Source organism: Crocodylus porosus, unplaced genomic scaffold (assembly GCF_001723895.1).
Source record: "Crocodylus porosus isolate Cpor-Errol unplaced genomic scaffold, CroPor_comp1, whole genome shotgun sequence".
Lineage (NCBI taxonomy): Eukaryota > Metazoa > Chordata > Crocodylia > Crocodylidae > Crocodylus > Crocodylus porosus.
This window is the reverse complement of record NW_017728916.1, coordinates 6,233,978-6,256,159: the sequence shown is the minus strand read 5'-3', so window position 1 is coordinate 6,256,159 and position 22,182 is coordinate 6,233,978. Positions and strand designations below refer to the sequence as shown.

Sequence of the window (22,182 nt, the reverse complement as noted above, 5' to 3'; positions counted from 1 at the left end):
AAAGGACTGAATGTGTTTAAGTCGGCAGGCCCGGATGAGCTCCGTCTGAGTATGGAAGGCACTGGCTGATACCATTGCACAGTCACTGGGAAGAATATCTGAGCACTCGTGGGACATGGGACAGGTCCCGGAGGACTGGAAAAGGGCCAGTGTGATCCCTATTTTCAAGAAGGGGAGGAAGGAGGATCCAGGCAACTATAGGCCAGTCAGTCTCACCTCCATCTTTGGCAAAGTCTTTGAAAAGATTATTAAGGCTCATATATGTGAGAGCCCAGCAGGAAAAATTATGCTGAGGGGAAATGTAGTCTTTCTGGACTTCAGCGAGGCCTTCGACACAGACTTTTACCCTGTTCTCAGTAAACTGGGGGTGAAAGTGCTCGGTAGCACGGAAGCAGCAAGGAATCTCGGAGTCCTAGTGGACTCCCAGATGAACATGAGTCATTCGTGTGACGAAGTCATCAGAAAAGCTAACTGTCTTCATCATGCATCTGTAGATGCATGACAACAGAACCAAGGAGGTGATACTTCCCCCCTATCAGGCGCTGGTCAGACCGTAGTTGGAATACTGCGTGCAGTTTTGGGTGCCACATTTCAAGAGGGACGTGGATAACCTGGAGAGGGTCCAGAGAAGGGCCACTCGTATGGTTAAGGGCTTGCAGGCCAAGCCCTACAAGGAGAGACTAGGGCACCTGGACCTCTTCCGCCTCCGCAAGAGAAGGTTGAGAGGCGACCTTGTGACTGCCTATAAATTTATCATGGTGTGCAGAAGGGAATTGGTGTGGCTCTGCTCACCAAGGCGCCCCTGGGGGTCACAAGAAATAATGGCCATAAGCTAGCAGAGCAGATTTAGACTAACTGTGAAGAAGTCCCTCCTAATGTCCAGAGTGGCCAAGGTCTGGAATGGGCTCCCAAGGGAGGTGGTGCTCTCCCCTACCCTGGGGGTCTTCAAGAGGAGGTTGGATGGGCATCTGGCTGGGGTCATCTGAACCCAGCACTCTATGCGGGGGGTCGGACTCGATGATCTATTGAGGTTCCTTCCGACCCTAACATCTATGATATAACTTGATTATGCTAGTCCTTTGCAAAGGAAAATATTACAAAATGAGATGTCTGCATATGCAGGCCAGCCCTGATTGAACTCTGATTGTCAATAAAACAACATTTTTCAGTTAGGTTGACTAAACATAATTTAATCAAAAATAATGTATTTAGTCAAGATACTGTAAAAATATTTTAAGGGATTTTTAGAACATTTGATCACCGGCTAGAGAACCTGCACTGACCTGCAACCTCAGTCTATTACGCAACTCGGGAAACGTTCCTTTGAACCCACAAGGAGAGTATTTGGTTTATTTTTTTCAATTTAGACAGCCTCTATTATAGCTAGTGCATCTACTTGAGCTGTGAGAGAGGTGTAGACTCGCCTGGCCTGGTCCTCTATCCCTAGTAATCTTTCACAAAGTTGTCTTTTGTTCTGAAATTTTTCCATAAAAGTATAACATTTGACTGGAATCCGTTCATAAATTGCTAATAACTTCCCTAGTTCTTGTTCTTACCGGGGGCGGGGGACACGGATGGGGACTGAACTATATCTTGCATGCTGAGCGAGCAGTAGCTTCTAGTGCGGGGCTGTCCAGCTTCTGAATGCCTGCTGAGCTGTATGGTGGATACCCCCCCATGCACCCCCTGTCATCCTGTGACATGGCCCCCACACTGTGCTTCATAGCATCCCTGGGTGGCCTTGAGCCACACGCTTTGTTGGCCCTGTAGACCTTTCTAAGTAGGAGGGTAGTAAAGCATTGAAACAGGCTACCCAAAGAGGTTGTGGAATCTCCATCCTTGGAGGTTTTTAAGAGCTGGCTAGACTAAGCTTTGGCTGGGATGATGTAGTTGGGGCTGGTCCTGCTTTGAGCAGGGGGTTGGACTAGATGCGACCTCCTGAGCTCCCTTCCAATTCTCATTTTCTATGATTCTGACGGGAGCAGGAATTTGAGGATGGGTTGAGTGGGGGTAGTAGGGTCCACTGGCAAAATCAGGGTGTGGAGCACCACTGGGGACAGGGAGACATAAGGCCTGAGGGGAAGGGAGGCATAGGGCCAGTGACAATAGCATTTAACCTCTGTGGCATCCTGACAGTACTGGACCCTGGTTTTGTTCTGACATTAGCCATCAATTGCTACCATTTCAAGTTCACAGATTATTGTTGTATAGTGCTCCCATTTAGAGCAGATGCAGTTTCAGTTAGTATTAGTACCATTGTTTGAGTTAAGGCCTCTTTGTCCCACCGTCCAGAGGGAAGAATGCTTCTCCAAACTCCCAACGATATGAATGTTTGGGTACAGGTGAGTGACCCCCTCAAATTAAAAATGTATGACTGGGAAGGGATCACTGCATCCTGCCTGTCTGCTCCATTGACGTAACCAGATCATCTAAACCCATTCACAGACTTAACTGGTTTTGCTCCGTTATTCTATGCAAAAGGTATTCCAGAACAACACTCTTCCGACGTTTATAAGCTTTCTGCTTTGCAGCCAATATTTACCCATTTGTTCTTGTTCCATAACTGTCCTTAAGCGTTTAATAGCTCTTCTTACTTCCTCACTATTACCCCCCCAAGGAATTTATGGATATCATTTGTGTTCTTTTCGTTTTGTTACGTTATACAAGCTGAGTTGCCATCATTCTTCTGACCATCCCTGCAGCCCTTTTCTGTGCCTGTTACAGTTAGACGTTCATTTGAAGGGGGAAGGGGATGAGGGAACTGGGCATGATCAGAATTGCGCACAGTACTCAAGATTAGTTTCACTAATCCTTTTGTACAGCAGCGTTCACATTTCTCAATCTTTTTGGAAATTCCATGTTTGACCTACGCTAAGGTACCCTTCTGATAATGGCAGCACTCTTGGTGGCTTATAAGTGGCCTGTGATTGGCAAAATACATTTAGACTTTTCTTCTTAAGGCTTTCGCCCCAGTTTATAGGCAGAATGCTTATTAGTTCTAAAGTGCAGGACCTGTTAAATGAATCTTTATTCCTTAATGTCATTTTCTTTGAGTATTATTTTACTCCTCTATTGTATTGATGATACCTCCTAAATTTGTCTCATCAAATTTCATTAGTACGCACCTGTATTGATTTTTGAGGTTCTTAGTGAACATGCTTGTATAAGACCAAGACCAGTCTTTGTCAAAGTCTGCTAATGATCTCTCTATCCAATTTCTTACCTGTTTTGCGGATTTGTCAGTCCGTTTTCTCCAGCTTAACTAACTTCCCATGAAATAGCAGCATACTTAACTGAAATCCAAATCTATTCCACCTCATTTCCTTTCTCAGTAAATGTGCTTGATCTGTGCGTGCCACTCCCTCTGTCCTCGGAGTTCTCGTTTCAGCTTTAGCTGCTAGAGGTAATGGAAGGAACTGAGGCGGGCAGTGGCGTGCCACCTTTCGTAGCTATGTCCTCTGAATACTTGGGACTGCACATTAAGCAAAGGGCGTGCAACTGCTCAGACGTATCGTCTGTACATTCTAAGAGTGTAAATAGTCGTTTTGCGGATGGGTGGGTAACCTTACTTGCCCTTGTATTTAACAAAGTTGCCTGATTAAAATTTTATGATGCTATAAAATGTTTTAATGAACTGTTTTGAGTAGACACCCTGTGGTCTGAGCTAGCTTCAGAATATTTTAATACTCTAATAACTGACATTTTTGTGTTCTCTGTAGATCAACAATAAGGCAGCAACTGGGGAAGAAGTTCCACGTACCATCATTGTTACCACACGTTCTCAGTATGGATTACCAGAGGATGCTGTTGTGTACTGCAACTTTAACCAGCTGTATAAGATTGATCCTTCTACTTTACAAATGTGGGCTAATGTGAGTAGCTATATGTTTGTTTGTCATGAAGTATCAGGTCAGATCGCTAGAATTTGGCTGTTGTCTTGTCTACAGGAATAGTTTTACCATGAACCACAGGCCTCTAAAGTAGTCTGCATTGAGTTCAGAAAAAATTATGCACCTGACTTCTTGGGAATATTTATGTGGTTTGAAAGAAGCCCGTATCCTATGAACAGTCTTCTGTGCGGGGGGGGGGCGTGTAGGGTGTTAATGGGACTAGAACCCTTTTAGGTCTGATTTAAAATAGATAAATGTGGCTAATTGGTAAAAATCATCATTTCTTTGACAAGCTTTTTAATGGTCTGCATGTAGCAAGTTTTTAATTCTGTTGGCGCAGTGACCTTTATAGCCTTGTCAGAAGGTGATGTTTCTGAAAGCTTTTTCTGTTTTCTTCCTGCCTTGTGTTTAGATTCTTAAGAGAGTTCCAAACAGCGTGTTATGGCTCTTGCGTTTCCCAGCTGTAGGAGAACCCAATATCCAACAATATGCCCAGAACCTGGGCCTTTCCCAGAATCGAATCATCTTCTCTCCTGTCGCACCAAAAGAGGAACATGTGAGAAGGGGCCAGCTGGCTGATGTTTGTCTAGACACTCCACTTTGTAATGGGCATACTACCGGGATGGATGTACTCTGGGCTGGGACTCCCATGGTCACTATGCCAGGTAATGTGTCAGGAAAGCAAAACTGTTGAACTATATGATGGCTGGTTATGCTGAATGCAGTTATAGATCTGCAGCTCCTGTTTCTGATGTTGGTTTTCTTAATAAAAATGCTTAGTGTGTTGAGTTCATGGACAAATATAAATTCACCTTCTTTCTGTGCTACGAGATGAATTCATGTGCAGCCTAATTCCATTATACCCTACTTAGTGGTTGGGTTTGGTTATACTTCATAAGTAGCATTTTGTAGTGACAGCCCCTTCTGTGCATATCCTTGGCGAGGAAGGAGAGAAATAATTTTATTTAATGGACATGTTAAGAATCAGAAAGTTTTGATGCTGTGTTCTTTATTTTACAGGAGAGACTCTTGCGTCACGAGTTGCTGCATCCCAGCTTACTTGCCTCGGTTGTCTTGAGCTTATTGCAAAGAGTAGACAGGAATATGAGGATATTGCTGTAAAACTGGGAACTGACCTAGAATAGTAAGTAGGTTCATTTTGTGGAATGAGTAGAAGATGCCATGTGGAGTTTAGTGAACATTAGCAATCAAAATGGAATAAACTCCTGTCAGCACCTAAAGTAGCAGACTAATTTTTAACCGTTAAAATAACAGAACTGGCTGGCCTCCAGGAGTTAAAGCCAGTAAGGGGATTCAGTAGTGAGGATGGAAGGTCTGAACCTTACTAATGTGTGAGGCTGGGCCACGATTCTGCTTACTCTGTTGTTGGGAAAGAGTCTCAGTACATGGTTTTAGTAGAAGGCTGGATGGGGAGGACAAGTAGAAGGTTTGCTTTGTTGCACAGAATCCGGAATTGTATGTTGCAGACAGTGGGTAGGAAGTGATGAGAGTTTTTGCCTACACCTGGATGAGTCGTGGGTCTCCTGTAAAGCACAGTTTACAGTTGTTCTCCGTAATGCACGCTACATGTTTGTATCACAAGTGCTGGCTAATCTGTAGCAGTCTCCAGGAAAAGTGTTCCACACCTGAAGATGGGGAGACCAGGAAGTGATGGGCAGAACTGAAAGAATAATGTCCTGACTCCTAAGCTTATGCTTTCTGCTTTAGTTCATACTGCCTTTCAGAAGCTCGTTTTATCAATTCACGGTCTTTAGGTTTGTGAATGGGAGTGCACACATACATACTGAACCAAGGCATCTTAGGAAATTGTCGGTTTCTTCTTTGACCGAGCGGAGAACTGTAGAATAATTGGATGAGTCTTCTGCCTGGAGACTATAAATCACTTTCTGTGCTTAGTGATGGATGCACTAACACGGTGGACTTCTTGTAGAAAAATTTGGAACAAGTATGTTCATTTCCAGTTTAGAGAGAAGCTAGAATGAAATAAGAGAGATATTTCCAGTCTGGGGTGCTGTTTTATGGAGCTGAGTTGGATTGGTGGTGCTGGTTAATGATGTTCTAGCCATACTTAAGACACAGTGGCCGTAGCATTTTTAGCTAAAGTGAGAAGTTGAGTTTATTCCTTTGGCAGACAAGAATGCCAGTGAAGATGAGCTGTTAGGGCAAGAATGTGGATTCTGGAAGCTTGGGAATAACACATCTGCTTAAAATGAGTTTTGGGAATTCAAAGTTAGGTAACCGTTTACTAAACCCAGCATGTTCCTACATTGTCACTGTTTATGACTGTTGTATCCCTTTCTGTAGCCTGAAGAAAATTCGTGGTAAAGTCTGGAAGCAGAGAATATCCAGTCCTTTGTTCAACACAAAACAGTACACGATGGACCTGGAACGACTTTACCTTCAGATGTGGGATCACTATGCTGCTGGCAACAAACCAGACCATATGATCAAGCCGGTAGAGACAAGTGAATCTGCATGAGACTGCCCACGTGGAACTCTCCAGGAACTGAGCCTTGCCAACTCCTTTTTAAAGGGTGGGGGAGCTCCAGACTGTGCATTTCTACTTAATCTGCCTGGTACTCTGTGGCTGAAATGATACATGGTGGTGATTAGAGCACAGCCAGACATATTACTTGCATGATAGGAAGAGATTCTATAAAGACTGGGACCCTTTTATTCAATGCGGGAACTGAGCTGTGCACATGTGCTGTATGTAGGCAAGACCTGATACGTGGTGGGAAAAGTGTGAACTGCCCAACCAATTGTGATTTTTCATGGATTGAGTCAGTCGTCCAATGAATTATTTCTCTCCTCTGTGGATTGGGAATTGGAGCTTTTTAATGTTTGATTACAGGTATTCCTGTTGGTATATGTGTGGTTTTCCCATGACAAGATTTTCAGCTAGTATATGTTGCACCCTGCATTAATTTTTCAACTGTGCAGACTGAAAGGGCGTATTTGCTGGTGTAGTCTTTTTTTTATAGGTTTTATAAACCACTTGAGCCTATATCAGCCTTTTAATGTTTGACCTCTGTTTTTGGAGCTTTCTGTATTGTGTTGATTTAGATGAGGACTCAGTGCGTTTCACGTGGGTTTTTTGTTTTTTTTAAGCTTCCCTGTAACAACTAATTAGCTTCGTGATGGCAGCTCCTATTCTGTTGAAAAACCAAATTTGAGTTCAAATTAATGCCCCTTCTCCCTCCTCTGCCCTCCAGAGTGTTTGAAGTAAACAAACCTGGTGCCAAATAAACCCTTCAGGAATGATCGTTAATTATGTATAGTGGCACAGTCTTGGGTACTGTAGCAAGGCCTTTTCTCTTTTTTTTTTTCTTTTTTTTTTTTTTTTTTAAATAAAGCTTTGATTTGCCCAGTTTGATCTACTTGACCAACGTTTCGCTTTTACGACCCTTTCCATGCTGCTTTCAAAACCTAGTGATCTGAGCTGCTGTCTTTAAATATTTTAATTTATTTCAGCAGAAATGTTATTCCAGGTAAGTATAGATTTTCATCAACTAATTAATCATCTGCCTTCAGTATGTCTGTAATGTTAAAACATATTTCAGATCTAAAGCTCTAAAGGGCTTATGTACATACTTAATTTTTGCAGTATTTTAGGGCCTTACAGAGGCTACCTTTTTTACTTTCCTTTCCTGTAGTGTCCCAACTTCATCACGCTATGTGGTAATGTGGAGGCTGTGGTCTTGTATGTAAACTGAATAATGAGTTTTTTGTATTGAATAAGCAGGAACAAAAACCTAATTCGTAAAGCTCCACGGAGGGTCACGGACTGCAGTTTAAAACCAGTGTCAGTCTTGCTAGCTGTACTACATACTGCTGCTCAGTTACAGGTAACAAATTTGTCTGCTACTAGTGCTGCACTGGAGAGTTGTATTCTTTCGCTGCTTTGGTGCACCTTTCATCTAGTCTCAAATGATGCTTGAATATGTCCTAACGGGTGAATTCTTAAGTCTCCACACATTGGTTTTCTGGTAGAATCTTATTCGTGGCTACAATATGAGCAAGACATCTTGGTCACAAGTCTCAAAGGAAAGTTTGCACATTGATCAGTTGTACTATTTTATTGCAAGGTGCCTGTGCCATACCTGGGATTTCTTTTCTTCCCCCCCTTTTTTTTTTTAACAAGCTTAAGGCAGTAAAGGTATCTGCATCCTAAGGGCTGCTGTTGCACGTTACTGACCCTGGTTTGGAGTAGGCTGTATTGTGTCCATGCTGAACGTGGATGCTGTATCCCCTGAACACTTGAACCTCCAGTTCGCTCTTAGGCAAACCGGCGATCCCTGCCGCAGGGTATAGCTGCTCACTTGGCTTTGCTGACTGTAACAGGCTTGTTTCCACGCAAATGTCTGATTTTAAAAAAGAAAAAAACACCATAAATACAGATAAAGATCTCACTGGAGAGTGTGTGTACGTGTGTCCATGCTGCAGGCGCCCCCCCATACGCTCTTCTCCCCAGGCTGCAGCGGTGGAGGCGGGGCGGGAGGGAAATCGGTCGTCCCCTGGGCCCTCCTACAGGCTCCCGCTGCAGGACGGTGCCAACGCGGAGCCCCGTGCGGGCCGGGCCGTAACAGCCGTCGGCGGGGCGGGGCGACCACGGCTTCCCGCTGCGACTGCGGACACCGTGGCCCGGGTTCCGACGGGGACAGGGACGGGATCAGAGACCTGCTCGGAAGCGATCGGCCTCTCGCGGCCGGTGGCCGCGCATGCGCCCCGCCTGCCGGAAGTCCTTCCCGCGACCCGGAAACACTTGGGGTTGCGGCGCGGAGTTTGAATGTGGCGGCGCCGCGCTGCGGACGCGAAGGTGAGCGGGGGCAGAGCATTGCGCTGCCTGGGCTGCGGCGGCATCACGTCCGCGCCGAGCCTGGAGCAGCGGCCCCGGGGCTGCCCCGCCGTGCAGGCCTGGCCTCCTGGAGCGGAGCCGCCTTCCCTGGACTCGGCGCCGCAGTGGCCTGGCCTCCTGCTTCTGCCGGCGACCCCTGCCCGCGCCGGGGCTCTCCTTTTTGTAGAAGCCGCTCGGGCCGAGTTAGTTTTCTGGAAAAAAGAAACTTTGTGCGCCGGCAGAGAGGCGGTAGTCCGTCAGCCGCACCTCCGCGTGCACCTGGGGGCGCGCAGGGCCGGGGCCCCTGGGGGCGGCGGCCCCTGGCTCTGTGCATCTCGCTGCTGCGCTCGCTCCTGGGTCAGCCCAGCCGGCTCCACGGTGCGGGTTTGCCCAGAGCCCGCCCAGACCTGCCCCGCCTCCCAGGCAGCCCCGAGTTAGGAGGGAAACGGTATGAATGTAATTACCGCTTGACCTTTACGCTCCAGGCCACGAACTCAGAGGCGGTAAAGCCTGAAGAACAGGCCGTTATGATCCTCTAGTCACGGGGGTTGGCAGATTTGGTGCTTGTGATCTGGGGCTATCATGGGCTGCCAATTCCTGCTGCAGCCCCCCAGCCACTTGTTACTTTCTGCTTACCTGTGCAAATAGTAATGCTGATTCCTGTCCCAAAAGGTAGACTCCCACATAGAATTGAAAGGAAAGCTGATCTTCATTTGAAGATTCTCAGTGATAGGAGTTCAAGCAAGATGCAATAAGGGCTCTTGGCAGACAAGGTTCTTTGGATAAATTAGATATCTTTTTAGTAGACTAACTAAACAGTTGGAAAACTTGTTCTTCTTGAGCTTTTGGGCACAAACACCCTTCTTCGGGCATAGGGAGAGTCTGCTGGTGTTTTCTGTGATCTGGGTGGAACAGAAATGCAGGTCTGAAAATGTAAATGAATGGCACAGAGGCAATAGGAAATGGTAGGTGGGGGCAAAGGGGGAAATGTTGACCTGGTGACAGAATGTAGCTCGTCAGTTTCATTTCAAAACAATCAAGCACTTGAAACAAAATATAAACAACCCACAAACAAACTAACCCTCCAGTTATAGCTTATGGGGGCTATGCTAGGGGTCATACTGTCGTAACTTGGACACTTAAGTGCATTATGGTCTCTATTGCTAAGGTACCCTTCTCATTACGTCTCCAGGCTTGCTCTGGTAAGGCTAACGCTGCACCTGTTGTCTGCTTAGGAGACATCTGTTGTGGAGTTTCATAAAGCAGTTGTGTTGAATTCAACACGTGCGTTTCCTCAGTGCTGCTCGTTGGAGTTGGCCTCTGGTCCTCAGCTTGACAAAGGCTTTCTGTTAGGAAGTTGGGAACTCCACAGCCAATCTTCCATCAGTAGTTTTCTCTTCTTTTGTAGACTCGTTCCCTGCCTACTTTGTTCTCAGTTTTGTAAGAGCTTTTGTTAGCAAATAAAAATGTAGGACTCTGGACTAGCCCAGGGTTTGACACAACACCTCATTTGATGAGTGACAAAAAGGCTTTATTTACTACAAGTATTTAAAATCAAGTCAAGTGAGCCCGAACCCAGTCAGAGCCCAGTAATTATCTATAAGGTGATGATTTCTCACTGACTTCTTGAGTACATCCGGCATATAAGCAACTGGTCTTGTAGAGGTTTCTTACTCTTGAAGCGTGCGTGCTGTTTGCTGTTTTACTGCATTTTTATACCCTTAGTTTAGCGTTTTCAAAGCATTCTTTTAGTTGTGTAAATCAGGGGAGAGTCCCAAACAGTCATTGACAGGAAAAACCTGCTCATTACTGGTTATCAGAAAATTCTAATTTGACTGAGTTGCCTCTTGTTCCTGAAGAAGGTTTGGAACATATCAAGAAACTGATTAACAGCTAGTAAAAACATAGTAAATCAGGAGGAGACATCTATTACATATGGAGAATTGTCTCTTCCTGCACATAAACACGAGTAAGTAACAAGAGAAATATTTACCATATTAATTAATCAAGGCTAGACATTTCATTTGGTTACACACCAGACAACTAAAAGTCTGCGTGAAATCATCCTGAATATAGCAAGAAAGGCTGGAAGAGAGACTTTGTTATTCCTTCTTAGCTGGCCTAGCCATGAACTCGCATCCTCTTGTATTATGCGATTAGCATCAGTATTCTGTATTTTAACTTTTGTGAGTAGGCCCAAGCTTGGCATGAGTTTCAGAGTCATAACTCTTGGACTCAGCTATTACTTGTTTTGTGTAAGTTCAGACTGCTGTGAAGTAGTGCTTGTTGAGAAACACAGATATTGGGACACAACTGTTCTTTGCTGTTTTTGTTTGCAGGTAAAAAGAACAAAAAGAAAATGTCTGCAGAATGCCAGAGCAAAAAGGGTCAAAGGTAAGAAGGCTTTGATTAACAGAAAAAAGAAAAATCCTGAATAGCTTTTCTCACCTGTTTTTAAAATTTTCTCTCTACACGTGACAAAGTAGTTAACATGTATTAGCTATATTGCTGCTTGTTTGCAGATTTGCTTTTGTATAGACCAGTGGTTCTCAATGTTTTTGAACTCTCAGCCCTCTCCATAACATCGGTGAATTGAGTGGCACCCAATTCAAAAAACCTAATTTCTTATATTATAGTTCTGTGGCAGGGCACTTGATGTGCCTACCACTTGAAGGGGTCAGGCAATCTGTTGAGCCACGGGCAGGTGGGCGGCAGGGCTTGATCAAAGAAATCACCTGAGTGAAGGAGGTTGAAGGAGGTCTGGTTGTAGATCAGGTATAAGCCCAGACCCTGAGAGTTTTTTCTTAATCTTGTTGATTGGTGACTAGTTAAGGAGGTTACTTTGCAATTAATTGATAACCTTTGCACTACAGTTGGCCTTTTGATAATTGGGGGGGGAATACCTTTTATCTATTAACACTAACAAACTGAAGAATGGTGGGGTAGGGACAGAGTGCTACCTCCCGGGGAGCAGGGGGGTAGTTTGCATGGCTGGCTGTTGCCACTCCACATCTGGCCCTGTGCCCCCTGCCCCTCCCCCTGCATCTGCCTGGCCTGCTCCACTGTAGCCACACCCTGCCAGTCATTCTTGACACAGCACTGGCTGGAGATGTGCCCCGCGAGAGCCTTGCGGACAGACAGATGGACTAAGCCATTTTATATATAGAACTTACCAATGCCATGTGATGTCATATTTCACAAGACACACATATTTATGGCCTTTTTTTGCACTAAGAATGTAAAAGTTTAAATGGTAATTATATTCTTTTTTTTTTTTTTTTTTTTTTTTTTTTACTGTTTACCTCCCAACTTGGTGCTGCTTGCTGTCAGCAGAGTGGCTCCAGCTGGGGCTGCTTGGATCCAGACTGTCATGGCAGGGAGATAACTAGCGGTTACCTGGGGGAGTGGAGCTGGGCAAAGTTGTGCAACGGAGCCACTGGGGCTAAAACAGGAGTGAACGCAATGGCAGGCTGTATGGAGCCAGGTGCATTCTCCCCCATAGCACCCACAGGGGTTCCTGCCTACCAGAACAACTGCACTGCACCCATGCGGTGCCAGCCTGCCAGTGCCTGGAACCCTGGGCAATGCCTCCCTCCCGTCCACGTCCCAGGCTCCAGCAGCTGCTGCTTAGCAAGGACCTGCAGCAGCAGCTCTCCCAGCCCAGGGGTGTGTGGTGGATGGGTGTGCTGTGCAGGATTGCACCTGAGGCATCCACCTGCAGGCTGAGTACTCTGTGCTAGGAGCCCGCTTCCGCCAAGCGAGAGCAGTGTGGTACTGGGCTGGCTGCTGGCTGCATTCGAATGGGGAATGTACATGGAAACCCCGGTGAGAGTCCTGGCTCTGTGCAACCCCGCACCACCTGATGGCAGCTCTGCCAGTGCTTGCTGCTGTTTTGAGTCTTGTCAACTGTACCATACAACTTTGCCTGGGTCTGCTCCCCCAAGTAACTGGTAGTTACCTCCCTCCCTTCTGCAACAGCTGTGTGATGCTGCAGCACAGATCCGTGCCATCTCCCAGGCAGCCCCTGCCAGAGCTTCTCCCCCAACAGCGGACCCTACCACCCTGTGCTGGTGCTGCTGCCTGCCTGCTCCTGCACACTTGCCACGTAGAGCCTGCTGTGGCCATGGGTTTCAGTCTCGGCTGGCAGCGGAACTCGCTACATATCCCACATACCACCCTTGGCCCCAGCTTGCCTTGCCATCTTGCTTCTCTGTCACTGGGCCATATAACCAATATAATTAGACAGGTATTTTTTAGACAATACTTGCATCCCCATTTTGCTCTTAAAGTTCACGTATTAAATACAGATGTTATCCATAATTGATTGAAATTATGGCTGCTTGGCATCATCCTTCAAGGTTTTAGAGCTGATGGGTTTCAACCTCTCATAGTTCATTTTGATTTATGGAATGGAAGAGAGCTTTGAATGGACTAGTTGAATAAACTAAAATGAAAGCAGCATTGTTTTTGAACCTTAAGATTTCCAATATCAAGAGTTAGTTTAGCAAACGATACCTGACAAGTCAATAACCTTCTCCAGGTTATGGTTTGACTTTTTTTAAAACAGCCACAGCAATTATGTACTGTTTACACATTTAAATGAAGTAAAAATAGTCAAAGGTAGGTTACAGCTTGCTTATGTTTTCATGACTTCACATTTTATTTTAAACCTGTTCTATTTTTAGAAAAAGTAATTTAAATTAAAAAAAAACACAGTTGGCAAGCACCCCAGTATTTTGAAGTGTTCGTGGAATGCTACGCATGTTTCTTAGGCAGGCAAGGTTCTTTGGGTAGATGTGATATCTTTTATTGGACCAACTGAGTAGCTGGAAAGAAGTTCTTTGGAAGCTTTTGGGCACAAACACCGTTTTTCAGGCATAGGGGGTCTTTGCTATTCTGAGATCTCCAGGGACTGAAAGAAGCTAAAAGTGTGACAAGAGGTCAGTGAGAGTGTAATTAGGTGGAAATGAACAGGTAGAGAAGGGAGGGGAGGAGGCAATCTCTCTCTAATTTCCACAGACGGACATGTGAAAGGCTTGTAAAAGTTTACACTAGGGGTGTACTGATAGGGATTTTTGAGGCCGATACCAATAGCCAATATTTAAGGAGGCATATCAACTGATACTGATCCGATACAGTGCCTGCAACAGGTAAGTCTGGTGTGGTAAGAGAAGGGGTGGGTGGAGGGGGAAGGGAAGGTGCATAGAGGGGGCAAATCAAGGCCCCGCTGTGAGGGAGGGGGGGCTGGGGCAGGGGCAAGCCCTGCCTAGTCAGGAAGGGCTGGCCAGGGACGAAGCCACAAGTCCTCTGGGGGGGGCGTGGCATGGAGCAGGGTTTATCTGGGGGGCGTGGAGGGAGGTGGAGGTGGCTCTCACCACCACACGCGGCTTCCTCCAGTGGCTCATCCACCAGCTCCCACCACTGCTGTTGTCACTTGTCTGGGAGGGCACAGTGCCCCTGGATCTGTGCTGAGCGGGGCAGGTTGGGGCCAGGGCTGTTCCTCATGAAGCCTGGGATGCCCAGGCAGGGCACAGGGTGGGCTGTGGTGCTGCTGGGAGTGGAGAGCTATGATGGGGTTACAGCAAATACTGGGGTGGCTGCAGCTCTGCCCCCCTCTCCCCCATAGCCCCCTCCTAGCGGTGCTGCCCCATGCCCCACCTGGCCCAGGCTCTGTTGGGAACTTCCCCGCCCCAATCCACCCTGTGCAGATCCGTGGCCTATTCCTGGTGGAGCCTGGGCTGGGTAGGGCGTGGAGTGGCACTGCTGGGAGGGGGCTGCAGCCACCCCAAAATTCGCTGTAGCCCCCTGGTCCTACTGGCGTTTCCACCTGCCCTGCACCTGGCCCAGATTCTGCTGGTAACAGGCCTGGCCCCAGCCTGCCTGGTGCAGATCTGGGGGCACATGCCCCCTGGTGTCCTCCTAGACAAGTGACAGCAGCAGTGGTAGGAGCCAATGGGCGAGTTGCATGTGGCAGCAGGAGCCACCTCCCCCTCCCCTATCAACCCCGGACAAGCCCTGCTCCATCCTGCATCCCCGGACAAGCTGAGGCTTTGTCCCCTGCCCACCCCGCCTGAGCATCACTTGCTTCAGCCCCTGCTTCCATCCCTCCTGCACAGCAGGGCCTAGATCTGCCTCCTGCACCATGCCCCTTCCCCCCCTTTTCCCCCATACATTCCAGCTGGAGGCAGCTCTCCGTGCTGCAGGCTGTCTCTTCAGTGCTTACGTGCTGCGCTGTGCCCATGCCCAGCATGGACATTTATTGGCCAATTAAGGCCAATATAGATCATTTTCCTTACATTGGTACTGATCCAATATCAGACTGATGTATCGGTGTACTTCTAGTTTACACATAGGCTTTGAAGGAAGCAAGGGGGTTGCTGGAGGCTGTTAATGAGAGAAATGAGTTCTTGTGGGGATTGTAAATGGGTTAACAGCTATTTGAGTTTTATTTTAACTTGTCAAAGGTGTCTAGACTACTGGGCTATCTGATAAGGAACCAGAGTGAGACATTTCCTTAGGTGCAGATGGCAAAGAGAAAACTGTTCCCCCATCAAAGAACGGGTGCAGATTTTCTGTGAGGAGCAGACTACAATGTTAAGTTACCATCAGATGAAAGCCTTCTTTAAGATGCCAAATGTTCCATAATAAAGCATTGTCTTTCTATTGCTTTCTTACTTCTTTCTTTCTATTTGCTTTCTACTTGAAATTTAATACCTGGCCAGAATGACTGAGTATAGCAAAAACATTGTTTGTTTGTTTTAATCTATTCATCAGTCTTGAATTGTGAGAACTTCTGGGGAGTTCTGATCCTGATCTGTGTTGGATTTGTCACATTTCTCACACCTGTTTTCATATTTTATTTTTCAGCTGTAGTCTGACCATTTCATCTAGTGATGATGAAGAATTTGAAATGTGTGAGTATAGACTGGGTAGAATTCTTGCTGGCTGTATGAACAAGTGAAGGAAGGTATATTGTTCCTAGCTATGGAAATATATTTTCTAAACTTTTGGATTTTTTTCTTTAAATACAGTAAGTTAGGCTTTGCAACAAGAACACCCCCTCTCTTCTCCCCAAATCATACTGAAGATGCACATGCATCTTAGGCACTGAGTTGAGAGACTTTGTCCTTAGGAGTACCTATGTGAATATGCATCACCCCTGTGGTCTATACAAGGGGTGTGAAAGTATGGTATATGCTTCCTGCCTTGAAGTTCCACTCAACTGCATTTTGGTATAAGGGAGTATTTTTTCTGGTCCTTAAGACTTAATATTTCTGCCTCGAAATCTGCTTTTTAATTCTTTGTAGCTAGTGGTTTGTTTTCTGGCACTATTGCCTATTGGCCATCTTTTATGGGTTGGGAAATCTACTAGGTCAGCAAACTTTCTCTTGGGAAAGCCATCTTTTATTGAAGATGGCCTTTTTTGAACTGCCAGGCTTTAAGTATTGTCTTTCTTCTAACAAGACCATCCCCCAGAACAGGCATTGCAAATGCCTTCTTTGCCTGGGTGTATTCTGTGTTTTAGGGAAGTGTTCAATTAGTAAATCATTCAACTCCTTGACCCCAAAAGACTGGGAGGTGGGGCTCCAGGTTTACCTTCTTAAATCTGCGCAGCCTGGAATGCAAGACCTCCCTGAATGCCCTGATTAGTCTAAGAGCTCCCTGCTCCAAGGATGTCTTCCAGTGAGACCTAAAATAAGGTGAGCCTTCAATGGGAGTTCCAAATTGAGGGTTCTTCCAAGAATTGTGTTCCCTGCTGCTCTGTATCGCTTGGAGTTGTTGCAGCCGCAAGTGGTCTCTGAAAAATCTCAAAAGTACTTCCCTACTACAAACTTGTGCTGCATCCTACCCTCTATACCCTCTTCCTAGGGTCCTATGATTCTTGCAGTTCTGTGATTTAAGAACAAACTGATGACAGGTAGCATTTACCACCCTTTAATGCCCTCCATATAAAACAAAAGGAGTAGGGTGCATTTGTGTTATATGTGTATTGCTAGGCAAAAAGCCCCTTGGAATGGATGTACAAGGCATATGTACCCATAATCTAATGTGCATGGGGACAACTTCTCCAAGCAGTCAGTTGTGATATCTGAGCAGTTGTTTTTCAGGTTTTATGACAGAACAGGCATTGAAAGATAATGGAGAGAGGAGTCAAACATTTTCTGCTCTGAACAGCTGCTGTTTTGAATTAAGACACAAAATAAAATGTATGTTTTAGGGATCCTGTATGCTATTTATAATTTAAAAGTAACATGGGTTAAGTCCTTGTATGTACTCCCTGCACAGAATAGGATTCTTTTAGAAAGTTAAGCTCTCTGATTTAATTGCAATGTTCTGATTTAGTTTTATCTAGAATGAAGACTCCAAAATCCCTGGCACATCAAGTCCCAAAGAAGCAAAATGACAGGTAGATGTTAGTCCTGTAGAAAAGTATATAACTTAAGGGGGGAAAAAATTATTAATGGGGACATTTTGGTTGCCATGTATAAGTTTGCAGTGTTGGGGTTTTTAAAATAAAATTTAAATGTGGAAAACTGAATTAGAGCCTCTCTTCTGTACATAGGGCAGTATTGTGGTTAGGAGCTTTGAGAGCACTCATACCACGAGCTCATTCATGGAGATATATTAGTTCAGTCACTTTTCTCTACCTCTTCTCCTCCTTTGTTGATGAGATGGGGATGAATATCTCATTCGACCTAACTTGCTGATTTTGTTACACTTTAAAATTATGCCAATATAACCCTGAAAAATTTTGGAGGTACCCATGGTGACAAGCATTGCAATAGATAACTGGGAAGTTTTACCTATGCTAGGACAAGAATAGTAGCAATCATCCTGTTTCTGCTTATAGCTTCTTTTGTCTCATTTTATTTTTACAGTTTGAGCAACTTCATTGTTGACTCCAGGGAGGACTTTTTCTCAGATTTTAGAAGAAAAGGAGGTACAAATAAGAAGGGCAAATAACTCTCGATCCACAGAGGGGATGACCGTTTAGCTGGGTAGAACGAACAAATGCTCATTGTTCCAAGCTCATAATGCTTCTTAAAGAGATGGAAGTAAATCTGAAAATGTCTGGTTTCTCTTTAGGGCAGGGGTGTCAAAGAGTTCACAGGTTGGATCTGGCCTATGGAGCTCCATAATCAGATGCTGTCCCTGGGCCTGAGCCAGTCTACATGCTGCTGGCCTGGCCCTGTGTGCAGGATCTGGCACACGTGCTGCCTGTAGTGCCTGGTCCAGCTGGTCCAAGGTCTGCATTACACAGGACTTCTGCCCTGGTGGCCCTGGAACTGCACCACACCTAACGACTGCTCTGGGACTCACGGCTCCTGGCCAGGCCAGTCTGGAATGTGTTGCATACAGCACTCATGCTAGCCAGTCCAGGACTGGACTGCATCCAGTGCCCACAGATGCTACAGCACAGGTCCCAGACTGACTGGAGCAGGTGACATGCAGTTCCAGACCTGGGAGTGGGCCGGTTGTGGGCCAGGGTGCCGCTGGCACCGGAATCAGCATGGCGGGGTGGGGAGTGTGGTCTGTGGGCCTGATCCAACCGAAGGAGCATCCCTATACTACTCATCCAGCCAGTGGGACCAAATGAGTTTGACACCCCTGCTTTAAAGGCAATATACAGTGATATGATGTGTCAACTTCTCTTCCTTTCTGTTGGATTACTTCTCTCTCCTTCCTCTGCTTCCTGTTCCTACATCTGGTGTTGCTGTTTTTCTCCCTCCCTTCCAATTATGCCAGTTAAAAAAATGGGCTGTCTCTCTCTCAACTCTCTTCAATTCTGTTTGCTTTTAATTAAAAGGAAACCTGGCTGCCAAAGGCAGCCCTTCTCCCATTCCCTGCACTGCCTATTCAAATAGCTTATTTAAGGAATAGAACTGACATTAATAAATATTATGTTAAAACAAAGTCAAACATACATAGCTGCAGAAACTTTTATCAAGAGTGCAACTGTGATGGTGTTTGCTAGACTCATCATGCCCCTCTAGGGTCCATGGATATGTGTCCTTTGGCTATTTCTCAGTTGCATTGTTTCTAGATAATGTGGACGTAAGTGTAAACGTGCATGGAAATCTTATGATATTTCTCTGTGTAGGGGTCTCGTGTTCCAAAGCATCTGGCAGATTGATATTAAAACAAAAGCTGATGTCTTTGAAGTTAAATTAGTGGGTTGCTTATATTTATCTTTTAAATTGCAGCGCTGAAAGATGTTTGGGCTGGAGAGAAACCAATAGCTAGAGGAAAGGAAAATGCTTGCTATAGGGAACAGCTGCGTTTGGAGTTTTTAAGTGACAGTGACACTGAAGATTCTGTTTTTATAAAAAGTACGTGGCGGGACCGCCACCAACAGAGTGGAGAGAAGGGGTTGAAGAAGAAACTGAGACGCACAAAACAACCTCCTTCTCGCATACAAAAAGATCTTGCTTTTTCTAAATATAATCTGAGTCCATCTGTGGATGAGAAGCAGCAAGGTTGTGAGAATCCAGAGGACAAAATACAAACCTTAGCATTGCAACAAAATGCGACAGTAGAATCGGACAGCTCAGAAGATGAATTTGAATCCTTAATAGAGCGGATAAAAAAGCGAAGCACACCTCTGACTCCACGTTCACCCATGAACAAAACCACAGTCTGTCAACCAGGTACCAGAGGTAGGAGAAAGCCATTCTTTATTGTCTTAATCCTCTTAATTTAGCAAGTAGTGTGCAAATGGGCAGCAGGACTTCCTTATACTCTTCTTCATAAAGGGTTGTTATATGTAAATCACACCTAAAGTCCTTTCAGACCTGTCTCTGAAACAAATTATACACTTAACCATTTTCTTTTTTTGCCTGTATTTGGCCCATCATATTTAACCTTTGGATTATGTAGTGTTCTGCTGCTTTGTAGTCAGTCCCTTAATTCCTTATTCTTTGGTAGAAATGCCTAATATTTGGTTCATTTAGGTTTGTAATCTTTTTGTTTATGCTTGTAGAACTGGAAAACTTCAAGTCTCCCTGTGAAAGCATACAGCAGGCTGTTCAGAGGGAGAGAGTCCAGAGACAAAACTCAGAATCTTTGCTGAAAGATGCTTCCAGATTAATGCCTTTTATGAGACTTCCTGAGATTGTGTCACTTAATTACGTGCATCCATCCCTATCCGAGAAAAGGTAAACCTTTCTTTGTGCTTGTCTCGTTTTTGGAGAACAAAAAAAAAAGCAACTTGAATTCAATTCTGAGGCAAAGTACAGCTATTATGTTCTCACCAGTACTTCCTGTTTGTCATGCTTGAAAGAAACAGATAAAAAAAACTGTGCTCCCTTAATGCTTGTACTAACTACTGTTTTAAAAAGCTTTTTTTTTTTTTTTTTCTGTACTCTAGCTTAAGGCTCTGAAATCTTTGATGTGTATAAGGTGGAACTTGTTTCCCACTAAAAGTAATGGACTTATTTTGCAATTTTAAAGTTGCTCTTAAAAACAGCTTATATAGTTCCATGAGTTTCAAATAGTTTATATTCATAAATACTGGTCATGTCCACGTGGGATGTTTATTGCGCAATGGACTAATTAGACGCACTGTAGACACTGAGGCATCTCTATTAGGCTGGAGTAAACTAGTATACTCTGCAGCAGGATAGTACTTGTAAACACAAGTGCTATCCTGGCGCAGAGTAAAAAACTCTGCAGCAGTGCACGTGTAGATGCTAGAGGGCTGACTGGAGCACGAGAGTAACGCTGCATTGGGCCGCTCTGGCCTGGCTCGACATGCTGTGATTCCTGGCACGCATGCAGCCGTGTGTCCAGTAGCTTATTGCTGCGCATTAATGGGCGCGTGTAGGCACACACACGATGTACTTGTGGCATTACAATTTATGACGACATGGGGCATGTGCACAACCTTTGAACTAATGTAGGGATATGAGTACATGTTGCTATGAGGGCTGTCACGCTGACATGCTCAAAACATGCTACTCTTCCATGGATGAGACTGTGGGGCTTTGCATCAGGAGTATGTGTACTTGAGATCAGAATCTTCCAAACAGTGGTGACTGAGCCACATCACATAGTCGGTCCTCGTGCCACCCCCGACCCATCCTCATGAAGGCCCAGAGCATTTGCAGCGTTTTTGGTTTAGACTCTCCCTATGCCTGAAGAAGGGTGTTTGTGCCCAAAAGCTTGCAAAGAAGTGTGTTCCAACTACTCAGTTGGACTAATGAAAGATATTACATGTACCCAGAGAAGCTTGTGTGCAAGAACATGTCGTATTTCAGGTCCCTCTGCTTGGGGCAACAAGACTGAATAAGCAGTGTTTGCTTTCTATCCTTTAAAGCAGGGGTATCAAACATACAGCGTGTAGAACCCTGCCATCCAGCCCTTGGTGCTGCCCCAGGGTCTGATCAGACCCCATGGGACACAGTGTGCTCCAGTGGTGTGGGGCTAGACCTCAGGCTGGATCAGGTCCATTGACCCGCTTCCCCTGGAATCTCTGACTCTAAAACCACATCTCCAGGTTGGGGCCAGAGTTGGAACTGCAGCAGCAACCTGCTCCACTCCCTCCATTTGTATTTGAATCTAAGATGAGGGGTCCCTGCCATATTGTATAAGGTAAATAACCATTCCTTTCTAGAAAACTTATGTGATGGGTTAACTTTTTTGGTACTACTTTTCTTGCAGATCAAATCTTTGTCTAGTGGCTGGCTGTTTCTTACAAGATCTCTCAAAACCAACATCTCAATATGTGAAGGATTTCAGGAAAAAAAAGGAGGTGTTGACAGAGAAACTCTACAGCCTTTATAACAGCACCATCTTTGAGCAAAAGGTAGTCATATACACACACTTCAGTTACAGAACAAATAAAACCCATGGATTCTATGCTACTTATAAGTCTGTGTGTGAAATGATGGCTCTTTTCTTCTAGCTCCTTATCTCAAAATCAGCTGAAATTCAGTTTTCTAGCAAGTGTCTTATGTTTGAGTGAGGTCAAAAGATGAATTGTTTTGTAAAGCAATTTTCTATAGCTGTAGTGCAGAGATTTTTCTAACTTGTCCAGCTCAGCTTATACTTAAGTATCTTCCAGAACACAAGAAGTGGCATACTGGGTCACACCAATGGTCCATCTAGTCCAGCATCCTGCCTTTGACAGTGACAGGACTGGATGCTTTAGAGGGAGACCACTGAACTGGGTATGTGTAGAATGATCTGTCCTCTGTTCATCACCCTGCCTGGCCTCCACCATCATTTGTTTAGTTTAAAGCAGGGTGGCAGCAAAATTTGGAGTGGATGTAGCATCCTCCCAGCACTGCTGGCACCAGCTCTGAGCCCAGCCCCCGCTGAGAAGAGCCTGGCTGCAGCCCGCCCCATGCAGATCTGGTGGGGGGAGGGAGCATGCTCCCTCGTGCCTTCCCAGGGTCCAAGCAGTGGTGGGAACCACCTCTTCCCATGGCTCTG

The 22,182-nt window shown here is 45.4% G+C and overlaps 2 protein-coding genes across 7 annotated transcripts in view; both read left to right on the top strand.

Annotated features, from left to right (window-relative positions):
• Positions 1-8,323, top strand: part of OGT (O-linked N-acetylglucosamine (GlcNAc) transferase) — a 45,486-nt gene extending 37,163 nt beyond the window's left edge. For 2 of the 3 annotated variants that reach the window (XM_019536342.1, XM_019536341.1), the window contains exons 19-22: positions 3,720-3,872; positions 4,303-4,555; positions 4,911-5,034; positions 6,216-8,323. In XM_019536342.1, coding sequence (XP_019391887.1) covers positions 3,720-3,872; positions 4,303-4,555; positions 4,911-5,034; positions 6,216-6,390 — 705 coding nt within the window. In that variant the 3' untranslated portion in view covers positions 6,391-8,323. The remainder of the gene's footprint in view (positions 1-3,719; positions 3,873-4,302; positions 4,556-4,910; positions 5,035-6,215) is intronic. The other variant, XM_019536343.1, reaches the window with a different exon arrangement.
• A 344-nt stretch (positions 8,324-8,667) lies between these two features.
• GCNA (germ cell nuclear acidic peptidase) overlaps positions 8,668-22,182 on the top strand; it is a 21,853-nt gene continuing 8,338 nt past the window's right edge. Inside the window, exons 1-8 of one of the 4 annotated variants that reach the window (XM_019536333.1) lie at positions 8,668-8,730; positions 11,088-11,142; positions 15,616-15,662; positions 17,092-17,155; positions 17,628-17,695; positions 18,954-19,406; positions 19,730-19,904; positions 21,409-21,553. In XM_019536333.1, coding sequence (XP_019391878.1) covers positions 11,108-11,142; positions 15,616-15,662; positions 17,092-17,155; positions 17,628-17,695; positions 18,954-19,406; positions 19,730-19,904; positions 21,409-21,553 — 987 coding nt within the window. In that variant the 5' untranslated portion in view covers positions 8,668-8,730; positions 11,088-11,107. Of the gene's footprint in view, positions 8,731-8,914; positions 8,952-11,067; positions 11,143-15,615; positions 15,663-17,091; positions 17,156-17,627; positions 17,696-18,953; positions 19,407-19,729; positions 19,905-21,408; positions 21,554-22,182 lie in introns of those variants that run through there. The other 3 variants (XM_019536332.1, XM_019536336.1, XM_019536334.1) reach the window with 3 other exon arrangements.